The 20,882-nt window shown below is 36.2% G+C and overlaps 2 protein-coding genes across 2 annotated transcripts; one reads left to right on the top strand and one right to left on the bottom strand.

Moving 5' to 3' along the window:
- Positions 1–2,805: 2,805 nt before the first annotated feature.
- LOC107096199 (G-protein coupled receptor 20-like) lies at positions 2,806–8,834 on the bottom strand. Its single transcript, XM_015392753.1, has 4 exons — positions 8,649–8,834; positions 8,269–8,525; positions 4,765–4,897; positions 2,806–3,396 (listed from the first exon to the last, which is right to left on the bottom strand). Exons 1-4 carry the CDS (start codon positions 8,832–8,834, stop codon positions 2,806–2,808), a joined length of 1,167 nt encoding a protein of 388 aa, XP_015248239.1.
- Positions 8,835–16,834: 8,000 nt separating this feature from the next.
- Positions 16,835–20,101, top strand: cfap20 (cilia and flagella associated protein 20). The gene is made up of 6 exons (XM_015392754.1): positions 16,835–16,985; positions 18,645–18,724; positions 19,227–19,338; positions 19,434–19,622; positions 19,716–19,829; positions 19,945–20,101. Exons 1-6 carry the CDS (start codon positions 16,902–16,904, stop codon positions 19,948–19,950), a joined length of 585 nt encoding a protein of 194 aa, XP_015248240.1. The 5' UTR covers positions 16,835–16,901; the 3' UTR covers positions 19,951–20,101.
- Positions 20,102–20,882: the final 781 nt, after the last annotated feature.

Raw genomic sequence — 20,882 nt, 5'->3', positions numbered from 1 at the left:
TATCTTAATATATTTGAATCCCTTGCCCTGTTTTTTATTTCATGCTTTTCTGTGGCCCCATGAAAACATGCTGCCCCCCTCCTTGCCCCCTGGTACATTTGGTCTAGAACCACCACTGGTCATAGTTTATAGAAGGTCAAGGCTGTGGATAGCAATCTGTCTTATCTGACAAAAGGTAAATGTAAACGTTTGATCCATATTTACACTCTTTTTTTAGGGGGATTAAATAATCAGAAAGTTAAATTAGAAATTTGTTGCACTGAATACATGATACGGAGAACCTTGATCCTACATACAAGCATATTCCAGTATTTACCAGATCAGCTACGAAAGAGAACAGAAACAAACAATAAGTGGGGAGAAAAAAAAAACAAAATATGGAGAAGTGGAAAAATTTACCAAGTTGAATTGAAGTTGCATGATGATTAAAAAAAAAAAGTTGACATGTAAGCAGATTTTTAACCATCTATCTTGCACATGAAAGGTTTTCCCCATACTTCCCAATCTCCAGCTGCAAACTTTGAAAAACAGAAACTAACAGAACTGAACAATCATGTGCAAAGATATACTGCTCTTGGCATAAAAAAAACACTGATTTTAAGACCAAAACAAATATTGCACATTTAAAGTTTCATATTTATAGTGTCATTTCAACTCTTTCAAACCTTTGCATCCTGAAAGTTTGCACGTCCTGTACCATGAAGCTTTCTTCCCACTCGTTATCCTTGAGGTGTATATTGTTAGCTTAAAATGTACAACAATCTCAAGAAAGCTTTTTCTTTCAAATTGTCATATTCGGGTATTTTGGGCAGAATTTTGAGGAAAATTATTTGTAGTTTATTGTAATTTATTTATTTATTTGACAGGGACACCATACATTAATAAGCATTCCTGCAAATGCACCAGAATTAGCCAAAAGACATTTTTTCATCTGTTGTACCTGGACAGATCTTACAATTGTCTACCTAAAAAAAAAAACCCAACAGTAAGCATTCTATAATGAAAAATACAAATATAAAAAGAAATAAAAACAGCTATAACTCCTCAAAAGTGTTTGGACTACAGATTTTAGGTTTAAAAAATAGAATAAAACATAATATATCTCAGGTGTTAAATTATTTGATGGGTAATTTATCTCTTACTGGCTAAATTTGTCAACTCAACATCTTTTAAGCAGTTTACGATAAGGATGCTAAAAGAGAAGCAGAAAGGAGAGAAAAGCTGGTTTTGCAGATTCAGGTCCCGCACACAGCTGCTGATCCCTTTGGATGTTTCTGTACGCAGAAACCAGAGAGGGAACCTGAAACTCATGTTTTGGATGTTTGAGTGTCTGACCCAGACTCATGTGACACTGCTGATGGTAACTGTGTCAAGTTGAGAGAGAGAGATGAACCGATGCACACATTTAGAGCATCCTGATATCATAGAAAACAAACTCTAGGAAAGCACTTTTATTTCTAATTGACATTTGAAATATTCCATTTCATTTTTTACACATTTTTTTTACACATTTTTTTTTACATCTATCTATCTATCTATCTATCTATCTATCTATCTATCTATCTATCTATCTATCTATCTATCTATCTATCTATCTATCTATTAATTTCATTTTATTTCATTTATTGTTTATTTGAAAGGGGACAGTGAACATTAATAAACATTTTAAAAATGTAAATATACCCAAGTTAGCTAAGGAGTGCTAATTTTCATCGGTAGTCCCCCAGCCAGATATTAAAAAGGCAACCTTAAAAATAAACACAAGTATAAAATCACAAGATTAAATTACAATACCAATTACATAAAAACATTATGGTTAAGAAATAAAATTCATGTAAAATGATTAAAAATTAATTGTAAAATTATTTAAATTAATTAGAAGGTGAGAGGCAGATCCACAGGGTAATACAGGGAAACATCTTAGGGTATTATTTGTTATTTGTGTTGATCTTTTAGCCTGTTCCATTTGGCAAAGGTAAAAAAAAAAATGACAACGTGACAACAACAAAACAAAAAAGGAGAAAAACCTTAGCTGAATTAGGTCACATTCAAATCTTGGTTCCTCAAAACTCTTTTTAATGCTCATTGACCCTCTTCAACCAATAAAATGAACACAACTATTATTAACCATTTGATGAATCAAATTTAACAGTACTTATGAGTCAGTAAATAGTGATTAGGTATAAACCCAGGATAGAGACATTAACTTGAACAAAAATCAAAACATACACAAAGCAAAAACTGAGTCATTGTACATTTCACTAAAGGTTTAACTATTAAAAGCAAAATAAAATGTCCTGGTATCGCTTTGAAACATTATATAACAGCAAATGTCAAAAAAAAGAAATATAAGTCAATATGTTTTTGTTTTTTTTTTAGATTTAAATATTTTTATATGTTGCATCTTTTTCTAAATGATTGTTTTAGTCAGCATTTCTGATTTTTCTAGATACCTGTTTTATTTGCTGTTGCAATAAAAGATTAATTATTTTCATGACTTTGACGCCCGATTTCTCTACCTCCTGTTTAGAGCTCTGTTAAGATATTTAAAGCAGCTCTAAATATTTCTAATTCATTTTTTATTTTTAGATCCGCTCTTAACACCAAACATCATAGCTGCTGTTAGAAGGCCCCATTTCTAACATTCCAGTGTGGTGAGCTTATTTCTAACTGGATCTGATGTTTACTAGAGAAATGTTACTAGTATAATCCTGCAGCACCGTTCAGTGGTGAATGAGGATGAGAATGTGTAGTCATGGTGCAGCCATGTCCTCTCAGGGATGTTCCATCTTGTAGATCTCCACTCTAAGCTGATTGGTCCATGTTGACTGCAGTGATCAGCGTGCGGCTGAGGGTCAGCGTAGCCACGCTCTGAGCTATCGCAAGGGCTGTGCCCGAACATTTCTTGACTGAAGTCTGCTCTCCCTCTATGCCGCTTGAAACTTTGACCTCCTCATCTCTTCCTCTCCTCATCCTCCTCCTCATCCTCCACATCCTTCTGAAGCTGTCTGTCACAAAGCAGTACACCACAGGATCCAGGCAGCTGTTGAGGCTGCTCAGGCTCACTGTGATGTGATAGGCCAGCACGTGTCCTGCCCCAAGTTGCCCATCACCGTCTCCTGTGGGCTTTACCTGGAAGTAGACCAGGACTTGACGGAGGTGGAACGGAGTAAAGCAAATGGTGAAAACCACCAGGACGGTGGCCAGAAGCCTAACGGCACGAGTCCTCCTGGCTCTGCTGCGCTGAGGCATCAGTCCATGGCTGGAGGAGAGGAAACAGGCGACGCGGAGAGTAAATCCCACCACAGCCAGCATGGGGAGGAGAAACTCAAGAACAGTGAGGTAGAAGTGCGTAGGGAGGTTCATACAAGATGAGCTGAAATTCAACGCCGTGGTCTGCATGAGAGAGGAAACAGAGATTCAGCCCTTTTGTTATATAAGTTAATTATTATTGCCTGTATTCTAGCCTCATGGCATCCATTGTAGAATCCAAGTTTGCAATATCCTTAAAGTATGTGACAAAATGCCAGCTTCAACAACATTCAGGCGTGGGAACTGACAGCCTGGAAGAAAGCTACTGGACCACAATCAGCTTTTAATTTAAAATCTTTCAAATTCTATAAAGGTGGATTTCTAGAGATTGAAGAGATAGAGGCCCACAGCATCATAGTTCCTCCACTTTACCTAACACTGGGGATAAGTACTCTCATGCAAAATCTGCACATAGAAGCCATCTAACAAATTCCAAATGTTTCTAAAGAAAACATTACAGAAATACTTTAGTCCAACCTTTCTTTTTTTTTTATGTACTGATAAATGTTGCAAAATAGATTTTTTGTTTTTTTACTCTCACATAAAAGTATTTAGTAAAAGGAGGAGTAGCAGCGTAGTGGTTAGGGCATAGAGCTTTGAGGTCTGAGTTCGAGCCCCACTCCCACAGACTGCCACTCTGGTTCACTGAGCAAAAAGACCCCTAACCCCACACGGTTCCCCAGGTGCCGCACAATGGTAGCCCACTGCTCCTCAAGGGGATCGTTTAACAGCAGAGCATTCATTTCATTGCTCTGTACTTGTGACAGTGTAATGACAATAAAAGCTGAGAAAAAAATAATTTGGTTGGATTTTTTCAGTCTTTCTTCTTGTAAAAGAAGGTTACTCATGTTGAGGTATTTTTTTCCAGGGTCAAATGAAGCTTTGCTGTGAACTTGATCTGTTTGTCTTTTAAAAGCAACACAGCTTAGAAATGGCTGCTTTTAGATTGAATTTATTTGAGCTGCAGCCCTGAAGGAAGCGGCGGTGATAGGGTGCGGCAGTTTTTAGTTACTCTGACAGCTTTTATCAGTTATAGTTATTTTGGTTTTGCTTACACAGTACTATTAGCAGCTATTTAAACATATTGGAATGCATTGGTTTTTTAATGTTGAATGAATATTGAACTTGATGTATGTGATAAAATGACTTGTAGAACTTAGCTTGATTCTTTAAAGGCTCCTTTTTTACATTTTAGTTTTTAACATTTGCTTCATAAAAACTATTAGAATCAGTGTTTGTGATAAAAATAAAAATAGGCAGTAAAATTTAAATGCAGAATATTTAATAACAGTTATCATGTTTACAGCAGGTGTACATGTGCCATACAGAGATATAGATAATATGTCTGTGAGGCATTTAACCTGCTGTAGAAAATCGTCTATTCTGCCTATTTTTTTCTTATGTGTTCCAGCGTGACAGGTGAAGCTGCTGATCGTTTCTGTGAAGCTTCACCTGAAAGGAGTAGGTGACCACAACTGCAACGGACCACACAGCGGCGCTGACACCCTTGGCTGCTCCAGTTGTCCTCCATCGATGCAGAGTGCTGGCAGCGTGGACGACAGCAAGATAGCGGTCAACACAGATACTGAAAAAAACAAAAATCACACTCAATTAGTTTGACCGACATTTTATTATAATTCAATCACTTCTCAAGTTAACCCATGGATTGTTTTCATTGAATACCTTATGGTTGTTTTTTTTTTGATTGGCTATAACTTTTTTGTTTTTATTGCAAGAAACATTTGACCTACCGTAATTATACATAATGGTATCTATATTCTTCACATTGATAATATCAATAATCTTCTAGTACATATTTAGCTTACACAAAAATGTAATAATGTTTACCTAAAACTACCTAGATTACGGCAAGCAAAAGGTAATCTAGGTAGTTTAGAAGATTATTGCTAATCAGAGTATGATTGCCAAACACCTTAAAAGTCATTACTATACATGAACCTTCACCTTTGTTTATGAATGTATTTTTTGGAAAAAAAAAAAATGTTTGGGTTAAAAATAAAAAAACAATTTCAGATATGTAATTAGTAATATGTAAGTATAAATGTAATTACTTGGTTTTGAGGGCCAATATCTTTCTTTTTTTTTGGTACTAGATCATCTTATTTATCTGCTTAAGTTTATGGCAAATACACCGATTTTAAGAAATGTTTACTTTTTTAGAGCAGTGTTTTTTAAAGTGTAATACTAAAACCTTTTCTTATGATGGTAGGTACTGACAGAAGAGGCTGTACCTGATTTTTCTCATACCATTTTATTATAACATGTTGGAAATTATTTAAAAATTAAAGGTTTGTGGCTCACTTAATTAATTTTAAAAAAATCAGCTCTTGCTCTGTTCTTTTGTGTGTGTGTGTGTGTTATTCTTTTATTCGTTGTCCCCATGGCAAAAAAATTTAATAAAAAATCACTGACCCCATCTTAGACACCCTATTACATTTTGTGTAGAGCCGCCATTGTTTCTAAATATTAGATGTATTTAAGTAAATGTTAGGCACAAACGATATAGGTTTTGTGCATTTAATTAGTCAGTTATAAACAATTTAACCAAAATTAAAACATATGTCAGTGTAGAAACGTGTTTATGAAGCAGTTATTGAATGTTTTGAAAACAGAAGCAATATAAAGAGCTATACAAGTATAGGCCATTTACCAAAACAGAATAACCATTTTTGATGCAAAATCAGTTAAATGTTTTCTGTGAAACATTTTATTTTGTTATTGATAACAGTTTAAAGCCAATATCTCCTCTTTTCCTTTGTGAAACGAAACAGAAGGTTTATTTTCTGCTTACAAAAACAGAAACTAAGTAGCTTTTAGTTAAAAGGAAGTGTTCCTTAAGTACTTTTTACTTTTACTTGAGTTAATTTTTATTTGCACTCTCTCCAACTGTGCATAGTACCAGCCAGGTAATCTACAGCAGCCATTTTCAAATTTCTGGTTCTGACCCCAGTTGAGCTCACAAGATGATTCACGGTGTTTGCCAAATTATTTTGGAAAAATATAAATGACCAAAATGTAGCTTCCGACTGGACATTAGAAGACAATTTATCACTCAAAATCAGTTGCTGTTGACCATCACTAGGCTTCCCCCAAACAACAACAAACCTGACCACTAGTGTATAGGAGGGCCCTGGTTCTGTAACACAAAAACTATCCAGGGGGTGAAGATCAGATTTTAAGGGGCGTGCCCCCATGCCCTCCCCTTTAGCTCCGGCCTTTTTGTTGATGTCATAATGATTTATATCAGAGGTCTTAAACAGGGGATCCGCGACCCTTTCTGTGGTTGCAAAAGTTTTGGTTTATTAGACGTATTTTATATTCCCCCCTGCAATTTTTCCCACTAATTGAAATGTGTTTAAATCCACATTAACATGAATTCAACACACTGTAGTAAACAGATAGATGGAGGCAGAAGATGTCTTTCAGTCATCAATGCATACATTCAGCGACACACAGGAGCTCTTTCAAGCTGGCCACCGTTTCCCTCCACCTGTCCCATCAACAAGGAATCATAATTAGGAATACTTTAATAATCTCAGGGCAGAATTACTGTCAATACATGACTCCATCTGTAATAGAGTGACTACAGGACCATTTTTATATAACACAATTTCAAACAATATATATAATTAGGGGGACCCCACTCCATCTCGCCATAAGAGTTTGGGGTCCTTGGCCTGGAAAACGTTGAAGAGCCCTGATTTATATAGTTCGCGCTGCAGTACTCTTTGATCACCACAAGGGGATGCTAAGGCACCCAAAACACAGATATCCAAAGAAAAATTGTTAAACTGAGTAGCTGTGCAAAATGCTGCTGTAAATATACAGTTAGGTTATTCCACATTGACTTAAAAGCCGCAAAGATTTTTTTTAAAATAAATTTTGTTAGAGAAGAGGAATTCAAGGCTATACTGCTGCTTACCTTTATCAAGGCTGCACTTTAAAAAATGAAATAGTCTAGAGAGCTGCACTTAACGAAATTTGATTTTGTTTTTGTTTACACTTGTGTACAAAATCACAAAATAAAATCTGTCTAAGTCTATATTTCATGAGCTCTTTAAATTTGTATTTTTCCCCATTGTTGTGAAACTAACGGTTGTATGGAAGAGTATTAGGGCCACTATGGAAAAAAAAGGTTAACTGATTTTTAAATTTTATTTCAGTATAATATGCCTTTTTGTGCCTCAGAATTCTGACTTTAATTTAAGAATTCTGACTTTTTTCTTAGAATTCTGACTTTAATCTCACAATTCTGACTTTTTTCTCACAATTCTGACTTTAATCTCACAATTCTGAATTGTTTCTCAGAATTATGACATTTTTCTCACAATTCTGACTTTTTTCTTATAATTCTGAGTCTAATCTCAGAATTCTGAATTTTTTCTCAGAATTCTGACATTTTTCTCAGAATTTTGACTTTAATCTCAGAATTCTGACTGAATTCTGACAGCTAAAAAACATGTTAGCATCAAGCTGTAGCCATGTCTGTTTTAGAGAATAAACTAGCTCTCTTGTTTTAATCACCTTCTGCTCCTTCATTAATGAAATAGCATCACCAGGGACCCCTCGGGCACGTAAAAAGTCACCTAATTCCGTAATTTTCCACCAATGTGTTACTGGCCCTGTCAAACAACTCATATATTTGTCAGTGAAGCTGAGTGCTCCTACATCTCTTCCTTCATGGTGCCCATCTACATTAAGGTAAAAAATTCTGAGACTAAAGTCGGAATTCAGAGAAAAACGTCAGAATTCTTAGGAAAAAAAAGTCAGAATTCTGAGATTAAAGTCAGAATTCTGAGAAAAAAAGAATTCTGACTTTTCCTATATAAAACTGAAATATTATTTAAAAATCAGTTAACCTTTTTATTAAACATTTTTTTTAGTGGCCCTAATCCATAGATAAGCCCCCCAAGTTGTTGGGAAAAAGTCCTGCACCTGGTCAAAAACAAGATGCTGCAGTACATGTTGACAAAGTAGCTGAAGGTGTGGACGTAGGAGCAGGCCACACAGCTGCCACCACTGTGGTACAGTGCGATGCGGGCGGGCAGGGACAGCGCCACCAGCAGGTCAGCGACAGCCAGGTTCATGGTGTAAACCACAGAAGCCGAGGAACGAGTCGAGGTCCCGCAAAATACATACAGAGCGAGACTGTTGAGGAGGACACCAACCACCAGCATCACACAGTTAGAGACCTGCAGCAAGGAGGAAAAGCATCCAGCTTTGAGGTTTGATGTGCTGCATTGGATTCAAATCTGAATGTAAAGACATCAGAAAGTAACAGATGACAGATTCATGTTTTTTATTTTCAATCTCACCATCAGAAAGACCCAGAAGGGGTAGAAGTCCTGGTACAGCTGTAGATCCAGGTGTGCTGTCTTGTGCAGATAAAGCGCTCCCCACTGTGGATCCAAGATGCTACAGTTAGTTTGGGATGCAGTGGGGGGATGCAGAGGGTCCCTGGTGCTCCTGGTGGAGCTAATGTTAGGGAGAAGGAGCTCCATCGCATCGAAAAGATGATCAACTGAGAGGATAGAAATAAAGGCATGTCAAATGAGATGGTTTTCAAAAAAAAATTCCTCAAATATCCCCATTTATTCTACAAAATACAACCTTATTCATATTAATAAATGAATATGACCCCAGTTCATTTTCCAGGTATTTATCTATGAGTCTTTAACTAATGCAGACCTGCACTTCCATTGACAGCAGATCAGAATGTGACATGAATGCATTCGAAACAGATCCATGCAAGAGTTTACCAATAAAAGAGCTGTGCTTTGCAATATAAATAAAATATAGTTACACAGTAAATAAATTTCACTGTTAAACTAATTATAGCCAGTGGAGCAAAACATTATTTATTCAGCCACTGATTGCACATGTTATCTAACTTAGAGAGATCATTTTTCATCATAGACACTCCAACTAAGAGAGAAAAACTGTGAAAAAAAATCCAGGAAATCTCATCGTAGGATTATTTATAAATGTATTTATAAATAATGGTTGAAAATAACAAAAGGGTAGCTCTGTAGTTTGTAGCACTAGAGGTCAGGTCTTAATGTCAGTCTTCGCAAGGTTTGCTGCTATTTTGGCCCATTCCTCCATCAGATCTCTTCTAGACCAGTGATGTTTCGTGGCTGTTGCTGGGCAACAAGGACTTTCAGCCCCCTTCATAAGATTTCTGTGGGGCTGAGGTTTTGAGACCTGCTAGGACACTTGAGAAAGATAGAAATACTTTTTCAAGAGCCAATCCTTCATTGGCTTAGCAGTGGGTTTAGGATTATTGTCCTGCTGAAAGACCCAGCCACCTTCCATTTTTAAGGCTCTCACTGATGGAAGGAGGTTTGAGCTAAAAATCTCACAATATATGGCCCCAATTTTTCTTCTCATAACCCAGGTCAGTCATCCTGCCCCATTTGCAAAAAAAATAGCCCCACGGCATCATGCTTCCACCTCCAAGCCGCACAGTAGTTATGGTATTATTTGGAAGTAACTTGCATTCTTCTTCCTCCAAACATAACAAGTTGAGTTTGTGACTAAAGGCTCTATTTTGGTTTTATGTGACCATGTGATTTTCTCACAATCCTCTTCTGGATCATCCCTATGTTCTCTGGCAAACTTCAGACCTAGACCTTGATGTGTACTGGCTTGGGGGGTGGGGGGTGGTGGTGGGGTGCACTGCAGGATCTGAGTCCATCTTGATGCAGTGTGTTACTGATAGTAGCCTCTGTTACTTTGGTCCCAGCTCTAAGACGTAATTCATCAGGTACGACTGTGCAGATCTGGGACCGTTTTGATTATTTTGACGCCAAGGAAGGAGATCTTAGGTGGGGCTCAATAATTTTTTCCCACCAACCTGCTTGCCTACTGTAGATTCACTGTTCCCAGTCTAATGCAGGTCTAAACTTCTCTTCCTGGTGTCCATCTTTGGTCTTTGCCATGGCTGGGTTTGGAGTCTGACTGTTTGAGGCTGCAGACAAATGTCTTTTATACAGATAACATTTTCAGGCGTCCCTAATACAGGTAATGAGTGGAGGACAGAAGAGCTTCATAAAGATAAAAAAGATCAAAGTCAGTGAGGGCCAAGCATCTTCCTTTATTGTAAGTGATCAAATACCTATTTTCTAACCATAATTTAGAAATTAAATCTTTAAAAATCCTACAATGTTATCTTCTGGATTTGCTTTCTGAATTTTATCTCTTATAGTTATCTTGAACCTATGATGAAACTTAAGCACTCATTAGGGTGCCTGATAACCGGCTAGTCGCAATCAGGCGGTGCCTTCTCAGGACTTAGGGATGCTAAATCCCCAATGACTCCACGCCAGATCAATTAGTTCTCTTTTTTCCTATTATTTCCAGTAGTGTTTGTAAGCTCTTTGTAATACCTGCCTGTATGTTGTTGGTATCAAAAACTCTCCTCATATGCAGGCAAATGTATGCAGATAGTTCTGCTTAAATTGATGAGGACTTCTTCAGATGGTTTATTGCTGTGAAACACTGTAAAGACCTTTTAGAGTTTAATCTAGAACAGATTGTTTTATAAACATCGCCCTTTCATAGTGGGGAGTTGATAAAATCCATCTTCCCGTGCTCTCCGAAAGGATATGACACTTTTGACAAAGTGAAGCACGTGGTCTGAACTGTTATTTTAAAGAAAAGCACTAGATCAAATTTAATCACATCAGAGCTTGAGTTAGACCACTCCTGATCCTCACAGCCGTAAAAATATAAAGTTTCTCCACTGAGCTGAAATGGGACGGATACAGCATGTTTGATTTAAAAGGCAGGAAGTTCTAAAATGTTCCACTAATGTGTAGCAAGGAACATTTTCAAGATAAAAAACGGTTCTAAAAGGGAATGCAATATTCTGTATGTTTGGCACATTGGTATAAACAATTTAGAATTTGTTCATAACTTTCAAATGTTTTTCAAAAAGGCTCAACGAGGCATCAATCCGTCACAGATTATATGGTTATCATGTCATTCACAGATCTGCAGTTTGTGAATGAGAAGTCCTTTGAAACATAAAAGTAAAAAAGAAATCACTTCTTCTCATTTTTCATCAAGACATTTTCATTCAATATGCAGTTGCTCTACAACTCCAGCATTTAGGTTAACACTAAAAAGTAACTTTTTCATTGTAGGTAATTGTTGTTCCAAGGATTATAGGATTTGTAGCTAAAATTGAATTTTATTTTACAGAAGAGATAATAGAAACAGGATTTGGGATTTTAGGGAAGCTTCTTATTGTCTCTTAGGTGTTGCCATGTCAGTTAATTCCTTTGTGTTCAGTTTCTGTGCCAAAATTATTTCTGCTTTATATTCATTTAGATTTTAATTTAGAGGTATTGTGCAGGATGTTCTTTTTCTGGGTGGATCGTCAAAATTAGTGGTCCTCCTAATTTCTTAATCTTTCTGGTGATATGTTTACGTAAGGCCTTCGTACGTGCTCATCCCCATTTTAACCTACAGGTGGTGAATCTGACATAGTGGAAAAATTGCAAATCTTCTTTTGGAAAGTAAGCTTGTATGAGCAATGCAAACAGCAACTTTAAAACAGAGCGTGCACGAGGAGAAATGGGCTCGTGCACGCTCTCACGCATGTTTAATAGGCGCTCCCTCTCGGGAGTGGGTACTGGGTTGTGCATGTGCATTTTCTGTGGGGAGGGCAGGTCTTTAAAAAAAAACCACGAAAATCCTCCACTATTGATGTTTGTGTTCATCTCACTCTGTGTTTTATTCTTACTTTTCTGCTCTGTATTGTATTTCAGTTCTTCTGCCTACCTCTGATTAAACTCAGAAGTTTCACTTCTCTGTACTCATTATTCTGGTTTTGTTTTGCAGACGTACTTATGTGATGCTCGCCATCGTTTCCTGTTCTCTTCTCTTTGTGCCAAATCTGTGAGTTTGCTTCTTCCAAACACCATAATGCTCTTTTAATATCCAGTCCACATTTAGGTGCATTGAAAACAACAAACTATGACACACATACACAAACCTAAGCTTTGTTTGTTTTGTTTTTCACATACTGTCATGTTACAAACTTTTAAATATTTTTATTGTAGTATTTCTTAATGCAATTCCTTTGCAAAGCAAGAAATCTAATGTGCAAAGCTTCCATTTACTGCAGGACAAGGATATTAAACATATAAGCAGAGCCACAATGGGATGATCAATTAATAATCGGATAACCAAAGGTTCATTAAAGAAGATTTTTTTTTATGAAATTAAGCCAAGTAAAACTAAAACTTTTCCACTTGAGGAGCTCTGGACAGATGAAAGCATATTTTTAAACTTCAATGCAAAATGTTTATATACTTTTTCACAATTTTGGTATAATTACTGCTCTAAGTGGGTTGCTCTGTCAGCTAAAGGCATGTTTTAGAGTCTCTATACTCCAGTTAACGATTAATCAATTACTAAATTAGTTGAAGATTATTTAAATAATTGATTATTCATGATTAATCAGATTAATTGTTTCAGAATTAGTTATTTTACACTAAAAGGTTTAAATGTCGTTTGTAAATTGACAAAGCTGGAGACATACCCCAGGAAACTTCTGGCTGTAAAACATACTGTAATATTTATCTGGAGACTAAATACAAAATGCATCACACACTATTTAGATCACAGCTTGGAAACAAAATGCAATTATGACCGACTTTGCAGTGATCTGTCGCATAAAATCCCAGCATTTAGAGATTCTCTCAACTCTTTATCATTGTAGCCAAAAATATGGTAGAAGGTCTGGATTGAATGGACAAAAATACATTTATTTGACTAAAGGGGAAACAAATCAGATTGGTTCCTACTTTAAAAAGCAATCATAAAAATGCCGAAATCAATCTTCTAATCTTGCCTTTTTCTCTTTCTAAAACTTAAGACTTATTTATAAAAAGAAACACCAGGAAACAATTCATAACTGATACAAGGTCAAATTTACAGACAGTGAAAACTATCAACAGCTTCTGACAGTGTAGAAGCTGGAGATGGCCTTCTTTGTATCTTTGTATTATTACTACTACTAATAATAATAACAAATTAAGAAATGCATGTAAAGAAAGCAATAGTTAACATATATATATATATATATATATATATATATATATATATATATATATATATATATATATATATATATATATATATATATATCTGTGTTTTATCAAACATACCTTAGGTGCAGCGAGAGGGGGACAGGAGTCTTTAGACATTGGGTTCCTCCAAATCCATTCTATTCTTTCTTAAATCCTTGTGTTTTTAGGTAAAGGACTTTAGAGACCAAAATGTCTCTAAACTGGGTTGTAGAATATGACCAGCAGCAACTTCTACCTCCTCCCAGTCAAATACTACAATCCTCCTCCTCTTGACCCATTTACCTCAGCTTACGTCCTCCTTAGCAGGACTTTCTGTCCAAAATTAAACTGGTGTTCTTTTTTTTTTTTGAATAAAAAAAAAAACTGGATCTCAAACCATAATCCAAACCTTCTGAATTGAGAAAGCTTCCTGGATGGGAAGCAAAACATTGTCAAAGTTGGAAAACAAACCCCAGTGGTTAGTCTTTTAACTTTTTTGTTTTTTTTTGTTTTTGGAATGACTACGACTTGAATCATTGTGAATCTTCACCAGCATAATACAGGGAATATCTGAATAATTGTTGTAAAAAATTGTAAGTTAGAGATTAAGTGAGAAAATATAAAATTTTGTGTCACTATACAGGCAGGTGGGAGGAGACGGGTTGATTTTTAACTCAACTCGTTAGAATGAGAAGGAGATCTGAAATCAAAGCTTAAAAAGTTAAAATAGAAAATGATCCAGATGAGTTCCTAAGATATAACAGGCATCTACGCAGCAAAGAAGTACAAATAATAGAGCCGAAGCTGTGGTGCTTCTTGCCTGAAGTTTCTGTTTCCAAAAGTTAAGTCCGGTATTATGCCAGATTATTTGTTGGTGTTTCGTCTCATTGGTAGAATTACAGTTTCTTCCTAATTTGATGGTGGTGCAGTTTTTAGCACTGTTCCCTGGTGTCAAGAAGGTTGTCTACCCAAATATTTTGGCAAGCCCAATGTTCCCTCTTGGAGCTTTATTAGCATGAAGTCTGCATATTTTCTCTATAAATAGGTTTCTTTTTTTTTAAAGAACCCCAACAACGTGGGTAGTAGTGCAGTGCGTAGTGCAGTGCGTTTGTGCTCTGAAAAGGTTGCAAGTATCCAGTTTGATCCCCACATTCTCTATTCTGGGTTCCTGAGCAAACCCCCTTAATCTTAACCCCTGATTAAGAACCCCTTGGCGCCACACAATGGCAGCCCACTGCTCCCAAAGGGGATGGGTCAAAATGCAAAGAACAAATTTCCAAATTGTGGAACAATAAAGTGATTTACAAACAAGTGTTTCAGATTAAACTGTCCCTGGGCATGAGTTTGCAAGTACATATTTGTATAGCTATGCATTTTAGCATAAATATTTTCAACCATCTATGAGGGACACCGAAACCGCTCTTTGTTGACCTGAGCTCTAGTCACTTTAAACCATTTTCTAGATTAATCTAGTATGCTGGATTAAACTAGATCAAAATGCTACATTTATGTGGGGATGTGTAAAAACTGAGAAACAAACAGAAGAGCAGGTGTACAATGTTTGTATCTGTGTTAACATGTTATCCAATCATCAATAAGTTGGACAAAATACTGAAACAGAGGAAAAAAGGAACTACGTGTGCATCAGAGAGACTGAAGATCAGAATTGCTTTTATTACACTGGATATATAATTTGAAGAAAAGTTGTGGTTTGTAGGGCTTTGCTATTTACTTTAAATGTGTGAGTGCAGTTTAAATAACAAAAACTCTCATGACACAAACCTGAACTATACAGGTCACTCAGTTTGGCTTCACTTCCTTTAAAGCAAATATTGGATGTTTGATTTATGTTTCACTCTCAGTGACTTTAGAAAGACTCCAGTGAAAGCTTAATGGGCTGTTTTAAAGCTGGCTCAAATATTTGAGATCTCTGCAAGATGTTTAAAGCGTAGCAGACAGAGAGGAAGGATGTCCTACTTGGCACTTCAGGGAAATTTAGTAGGTTGAAAGAAACTCTGACACTTGGTTGTGTTTAGGAAATCTATTTATAGAGTTTGCCTGGTTCAGGTGCATTTGGAAATTAATGTCAACAATTATGCTCTTTTGTATGCACAGTTAGACTTAGACAGACAGATTTTATTTTTTTCATTTTGTACACACAAGTGTAAACAAAAAGAAATTTCATTAAGCACAGGTCTCTAGACTATTTAATTTTTTTTAAAGTGCAGCCTTGTTAAGATAAGCAGCAGTGATAAAAACATTGCGATGATTCAATTTATAAACTGAAAATTTATAAATTTATATATATTAAATTTATAAATATTCATAACATTTAGTGGAATAATAATGGTAGGATTGTGGTTTTGTAGTTTGCCATAAAGAAAAACTGCATTATCATGACTATTTTCTAAGAATTCAGCAGGTATAAAAAAATGGATGTGGAATTGATGGTGAAAAAACCCTCATGGTTCTTGGCATGATTGTATTAGTTTTATATGGTAGCAGTAAAAAAATATGTTACAGCTAAAATTGGATGCCAAAACAGGATGCTTTTATAAAAACATAGATTGGATTGTTGGGTCTTTTACCCATATTCTCAGGAACAAAACAAAAAGTCATGACAAAAACCAGGGTAACTCACCAAGCTTTTATTTACTACACTAAATTGCTGTTTTCTACAAAAAGCCAAAAAAAATTGGGTCTAGCTAGAGGTCTTTGCTATGTGTGGACCATTTCACCTCCAGTCAGAGATCTGACCCTTCCTGGTTCTTGAAACTAGAACTGGACCAGCTGGAACAAACTCTCAGATCACATACGTTGAGCATAAACTGCTAGCTTTTTAAAGCTAGTGGTGACTGAAAGCACCACTGTTTCTTTTCTTTCTTTCTTTCTTTTTTCTTTTCTTTTCTTTTTTTTTGCTGCTGCTTTCAAAGAAAAGTATTTCATCAAGTATTATATCAATAGATATTTTGTTTTAAATTAGTAATTTACATTTATCTATTTTTATATACATTTTAACAGTAATTTTGTCAACACATGTCTTTAATCTGTTCTATAAATTGCTTCTCCTTTTATTTGATCTAATTCGTTATAATATTACATATGAACTTAGCCTGGTTTGATTAGAAAGTAAATTTGCCTGTCACAATATGGCTATGGTGCCGTTGCTACTGGATGCCACGCTTCTATAGTTACTATGACAACTCAACGTCGCCGTAAAAACAACTCCGTAAAAACAAGGTCAAAAAAATGTTCCCGAGCAACACCAAAGCAAAAGAAAAAAAACAAAACAACTCAAAGCTTTTATGTAAAATATATATTTAACAAACTCACACACATACGAGTGGTGTTTTATGTTCCAACAATATTTTTTTTAATTATTTTATTCGGCAGCGGAACTGCTTATTTCGCATTGTGTTGGGGACCGGAAACAAAGCTGATTAACAAACGCCTCGCTGGTAACGGGTGTGTGTGTTAACCGCGTAGAAAATGTTCAAGAACACGTTCCAAAGTGGGTTTTTGTCTGTACTGTACAGCATCGGCAGCAAACCGCTGCAGATATGGGACAAAAAGGTGAGTAGAGATCTGGAATTGACCGGGTGAGCCTCTTCCGGTGTGAGCATTCACTGCTAGTGATGCTAAAGCTACCTGGTATCATGTGGTACTTTCATAAAGTTATGCATTTTGCTTAGATATTTCCATTAGCGTTATTTATTTATGGTAAAAATTTTTAAATATATATCGTTTTATTTAGTAGATTATTCCAATACTAAGTTACACACATTTTTGCTGAATGTAGAAAATCAGCAGGCTTAGAGAACCAATTAAACATGTATCCTAAAACCAACATAAAGAAAAACAATCAAAATCAGAAACAAAGATAAGTTTTCTCAGGTGTTTTTATACGTTGCTATGGGAACAGATCCACACGAATACACTGCGCCTTTTAACATATGAGTTTATATGCTGAAGGTGCTACTAACAAGTTTGAATGTATTTAATGTTAGACAATCTGTATCTGCAGCCACAAGAACTTGACAAACTGCACTTTTTTTATTTTTGGCTGAGTCTGTTTAACCATAGTTTGCTGATTAAAATCCTTTAGTAGCAACTCGAGACTTGTTTGCCATCGATCAAGTATGTATTTAGATTTCATTCTATAGAATGAGAGTACTACTCAGTAACTTCATCAGCTTTCAAATATTTATCGTGATATTTATACCATGTATAGTGAGAGATTGCTTGGGGGAATGCTTTATGGATATAATGTGTATGCATATGTTTTTATGCAAAATGTTATTATGATTACGACAATGTCAAATATAACGATTGGAATATTCAAGACAAAAGACTTATGCACACCCTTACATATATAATTTGCACAGAAGTAACAGTGCTTTGCCTTCATGGTGAAAAAGAGAACAAAGAAAACCGATATTAAGAGAAATTGTAGGGGTGTGGTGGCCTAGTGGTTGGAATCTAGAGGTTCTGAGTTCGAGCTCCACTCTCACAGATGACACTCTGGGTCCCTGAGCAAGGCCCTTAACCCCACACTGCTCACTGGGCGCTGCACAATGGCAGCCTACTGCTTTCAAAGGGGATTGTTTATATGCAGAGTTGATTGCATTGCTTTGTACTTGTGACAGTGTAATGACAATAAAGTTGAATTCTATTCTAAAGTCAAGGAAGGAATGAGAAATCAAATGAAGTACTAAATAAGAAATGCTGCAACATTACCAAGCTGTTCTTCATTCAGTGACTCATACCCCCATCTCTTCTTATCCCTCTTTTCAGTTGCTGACTCTAGATATTTTTTTTTCCAAAACAGGTCTGTCAGTGTGTGATGCATGTTCACATTTAAGTTGACATTTTTTTGTAAATGTCTTAAAGCATGGGTCTAAAACGTTTTCCAAACTGATGGAGAGATGGATCACAGCCCCTTTTCTGTAACTTTGAAGTTGAAAGAAAAAATTATTTAATTGATCAAACATCTCACATACCTGCTGCGTTACCTCCACCGGCGCTCTATAGATCACAGCTCCTTCACTAAAGAATCTGTTCTAAAGTATAGCATTTGTTTGCCATAGTTTATGCTTTGCTTTAGTTTTTATCGTTCGCAAACCTTTAGGGGAGTCCATAATTGCTCCAAGATAACTTTATATCGGGAATCTGTATCAATAATTGAAATCGGTTAATGAAAGGCAAAAACCTGACCTTTCTTTGTGTTGACAGGTTAGAAACGGTCACATCAAGAAAATAACTGATAGTGACATTCACTCAACTGTCCTGGAGATTGAGGGAGCAAATGTCAGGTAAGTTGTTTTCACCTTCAAAACGTTTGTCTGTTCAAATTCGAATAAAGTGGGTCATCCAAAAAACAAAAATAAGCAAGCAGATATAAAGAACTTGAAAATAAGTTGTTTAGTGGAAATTAACTGCCATGCTTTAGAGCAGGGGTGGCAAACTGGTTCCAGAAAGAGCCGTGTGGCTGCAGGTTTTCTTTCCAACCAAGCAATGGCACACCAGACTCCATTCATCTCATCAAGTGAGTCCAATCTGAACATGATGACTTGATGAGATGAATGGAGTCTGGTGTGCCATTGCTTGGTTGGAAAGAAAACCTGCAGCCACACGGCTCTTTCTGGAACCAGTTTGCCACCCCTGCTTTAGAGTTTAACATTAAGGCACACATTTTGTTCATCATGCATATTTCATTTAACTAAGAAATGTTATATATATACTTCAAAGTATATTAGTGTGTTTGATTCAATCACTTGTCTGATCTTTCTGACTTTTGAACTGTTCTCTCTGCAGCACCACCTACATATCCTGTCCTGCTGATCCCAAGAAGACCCTCGGAATCAAGCTTCCCTTTTTGGTGATGATTATTAAGAACCTAAAGAAGTACTTCACCTTCGAAGTCCAGGTACTGCCTCTGAGAGCCTTCTTGCTATACAGACTGCTGAGGTTTATGGTCGCTGGTGTTTTATTTCTTCTTCAATATCTTTCGACATCTCTCAGGTGCTGGATGATAAAAATGTCAGGCGACGCTTTCGAGCCAGCAACTATCAGAGCACAACGAGAGTGAAGCCGTTCATCTGCACCATGCCGATGAGGCTGGATGAAGGCTGGAACCAGATTCAGTTCAACTTGTCGGACTTCACCAGAAGAGCGTATGGGACCAATTACACAGAGACACTGCGTGTACAGGTGAGCACACAGCAGAGTTTTTTTTTTCTCCCTTGTCTTTTAGAAATCCGCATTAATGCTTTTTTTTGTTCTAAAAAAATAATTTTCTTTCAGATTCATGCAAGCTGTCGCATCAGGAGGGTTTACTTTTCAGACAGACTCTACTCTGAGGATGAGCTCCCTGCAGAGTTTAAACTCTTTTTGCCTGTCCAGAACCAGAAGGCCAAGGTAAGAGTGCAATCTGGAAAAACATCAGTCATTGCATTTATTTGTTTAAATATTTCTTTAAACAAAACAGTTTTTTTTCTCTAGATGCTCTCTAAAACATTCTTTTCTCTTTCAGCAATAGAACCTGCTTAGCTGTGCCGTGGCCCAAGTATTGGTGGAGAGATTTATTTTGTGTACTGTAGATGTATTTGAAAATAGCTTGTGTACATAGAGCTCTGTTGTGTTCGTGTCTGAAATAAAGATTTTATGGAATCATTTTTTATTTGTCTCTTTAGAGAGATGCTTATTTCATAATTGTTGACCAGAAAAGTGATACATATGCATGTTGATCAATGGCTGCTACGTTATTTAGCAAAAATGGCAAAATCATTTAAAGAAAAAAGCTTTGTTAGTTATAAAAAAGTTACAAATTACAACATTTCTTGAAACATTTCAACAACACTGAATTTTAAGTAGTTATTTTCCATAGGAATAAAGTTGGTTATTTTTTCTCAAATTTGGAAAAACATAATTTATTAAATTTGCTATTTAATATACATGTACTTAAAAATATGAATTAAGCATGTGTTGAATACGTTTTTTAGTTTATGCTGTAACATCAGTTTATCTTATGTTTGGCCTAGCAAAGAAACAGTTTTATATAGTTTAATTCAATTCAGTTTATTTATATAGTGCCAATTCACAACACGTCATCTCAAGGCACTTTACATTTCACCAGATCATACAGTCAAATTGATTCAAAGTTTTCTAAGGAAAACCAGTTGATTGCATCGACTAATTGCCTCAAAGGCAATCCCTCACACCAGGTATGTTTGTAGCGACAGTGGAGAGAAAAAACTCCCTTATAACAGGAAGAAACCTCCAGCAGAACCAGACTCAGTGTGAGCGGCCATCTGCCGAGGCCAACTGGGGTTCAAGGAGACAGAAGTAGAGATGTAAAAGGCGGCCCCCTGTCCAGGAAAAGCACAGCTCAAATAAGGATATTGATGCATGTGGATAACAGATGGCACATATACATATTTCCATGTCTTTCTAATAAGTGTATATGAAACG

This window comes from Cyprinodon variegatus, unplaced genomic scaffold, assembly GCF_000732505.1.
Source record: "Cyprinodon variegatus isolate N-32 unplaced genomic scaffold, C_variegatus-1.0 Scaffold605, whole genome shotgun sequence".
NCBI lineage: Eukaryota > Metazoa > Chordata > Actinopteri > Cyprinodontiformes > Cyprinodontidae > Cyprinodon > Cyprinodon variegatus.
This window is presented reverse-complemented; position numbering and strand designations above follow the sequence as displayed.

Excerpts from the sequence above, each read along its gene's own strand:
- cfap20 (XM_015392754.1), top strand. The coding sequence starts at position 16,902 with ATGTTCAAGAACACGTTCCAAAGTGGGTTTTTGTCTGTACTGTACAGC. Across the intron at positions 19,339-19,433 it reads ACTTCACCTTCGAAGTCCAG|GTGCTGGATGATAAAAATGT; the intron begins GTACTGCCTCTG and ends GACATCTCTCAG. Across the intron at positions 19,623-19,715 it reads CAGAGACACTGCGTGTACAG|ATTCATGCAAGCTGTCGCAT; the intron begins GTGAGCACACAG and ends ATTTTCTTTCAG.
- LOC107096199 (XM_015392753.1), bottom strand. The coding sequence starts at position 8,834 with ATGGAGCTCCTTCTCCCTAACATTAGCTCCACCAGGAGCACCAGGGAC. Across the intron at positions 4,898-8,268 it reads AGCATCTTGTTTTTGACCAG|TATCTGTGTTGACCGCTATC; the intron begins GTGCAGGACTTT and ends TGTTTTTTTCAG. Across the intron at positions 3,397-4,764 it reads TGGTCACCTACTCCTTTCAG|ACCACGGCGTTGAATTTCAG; the intron begins GTGAAGCTTCAC and ends TCTCTCATGCAG.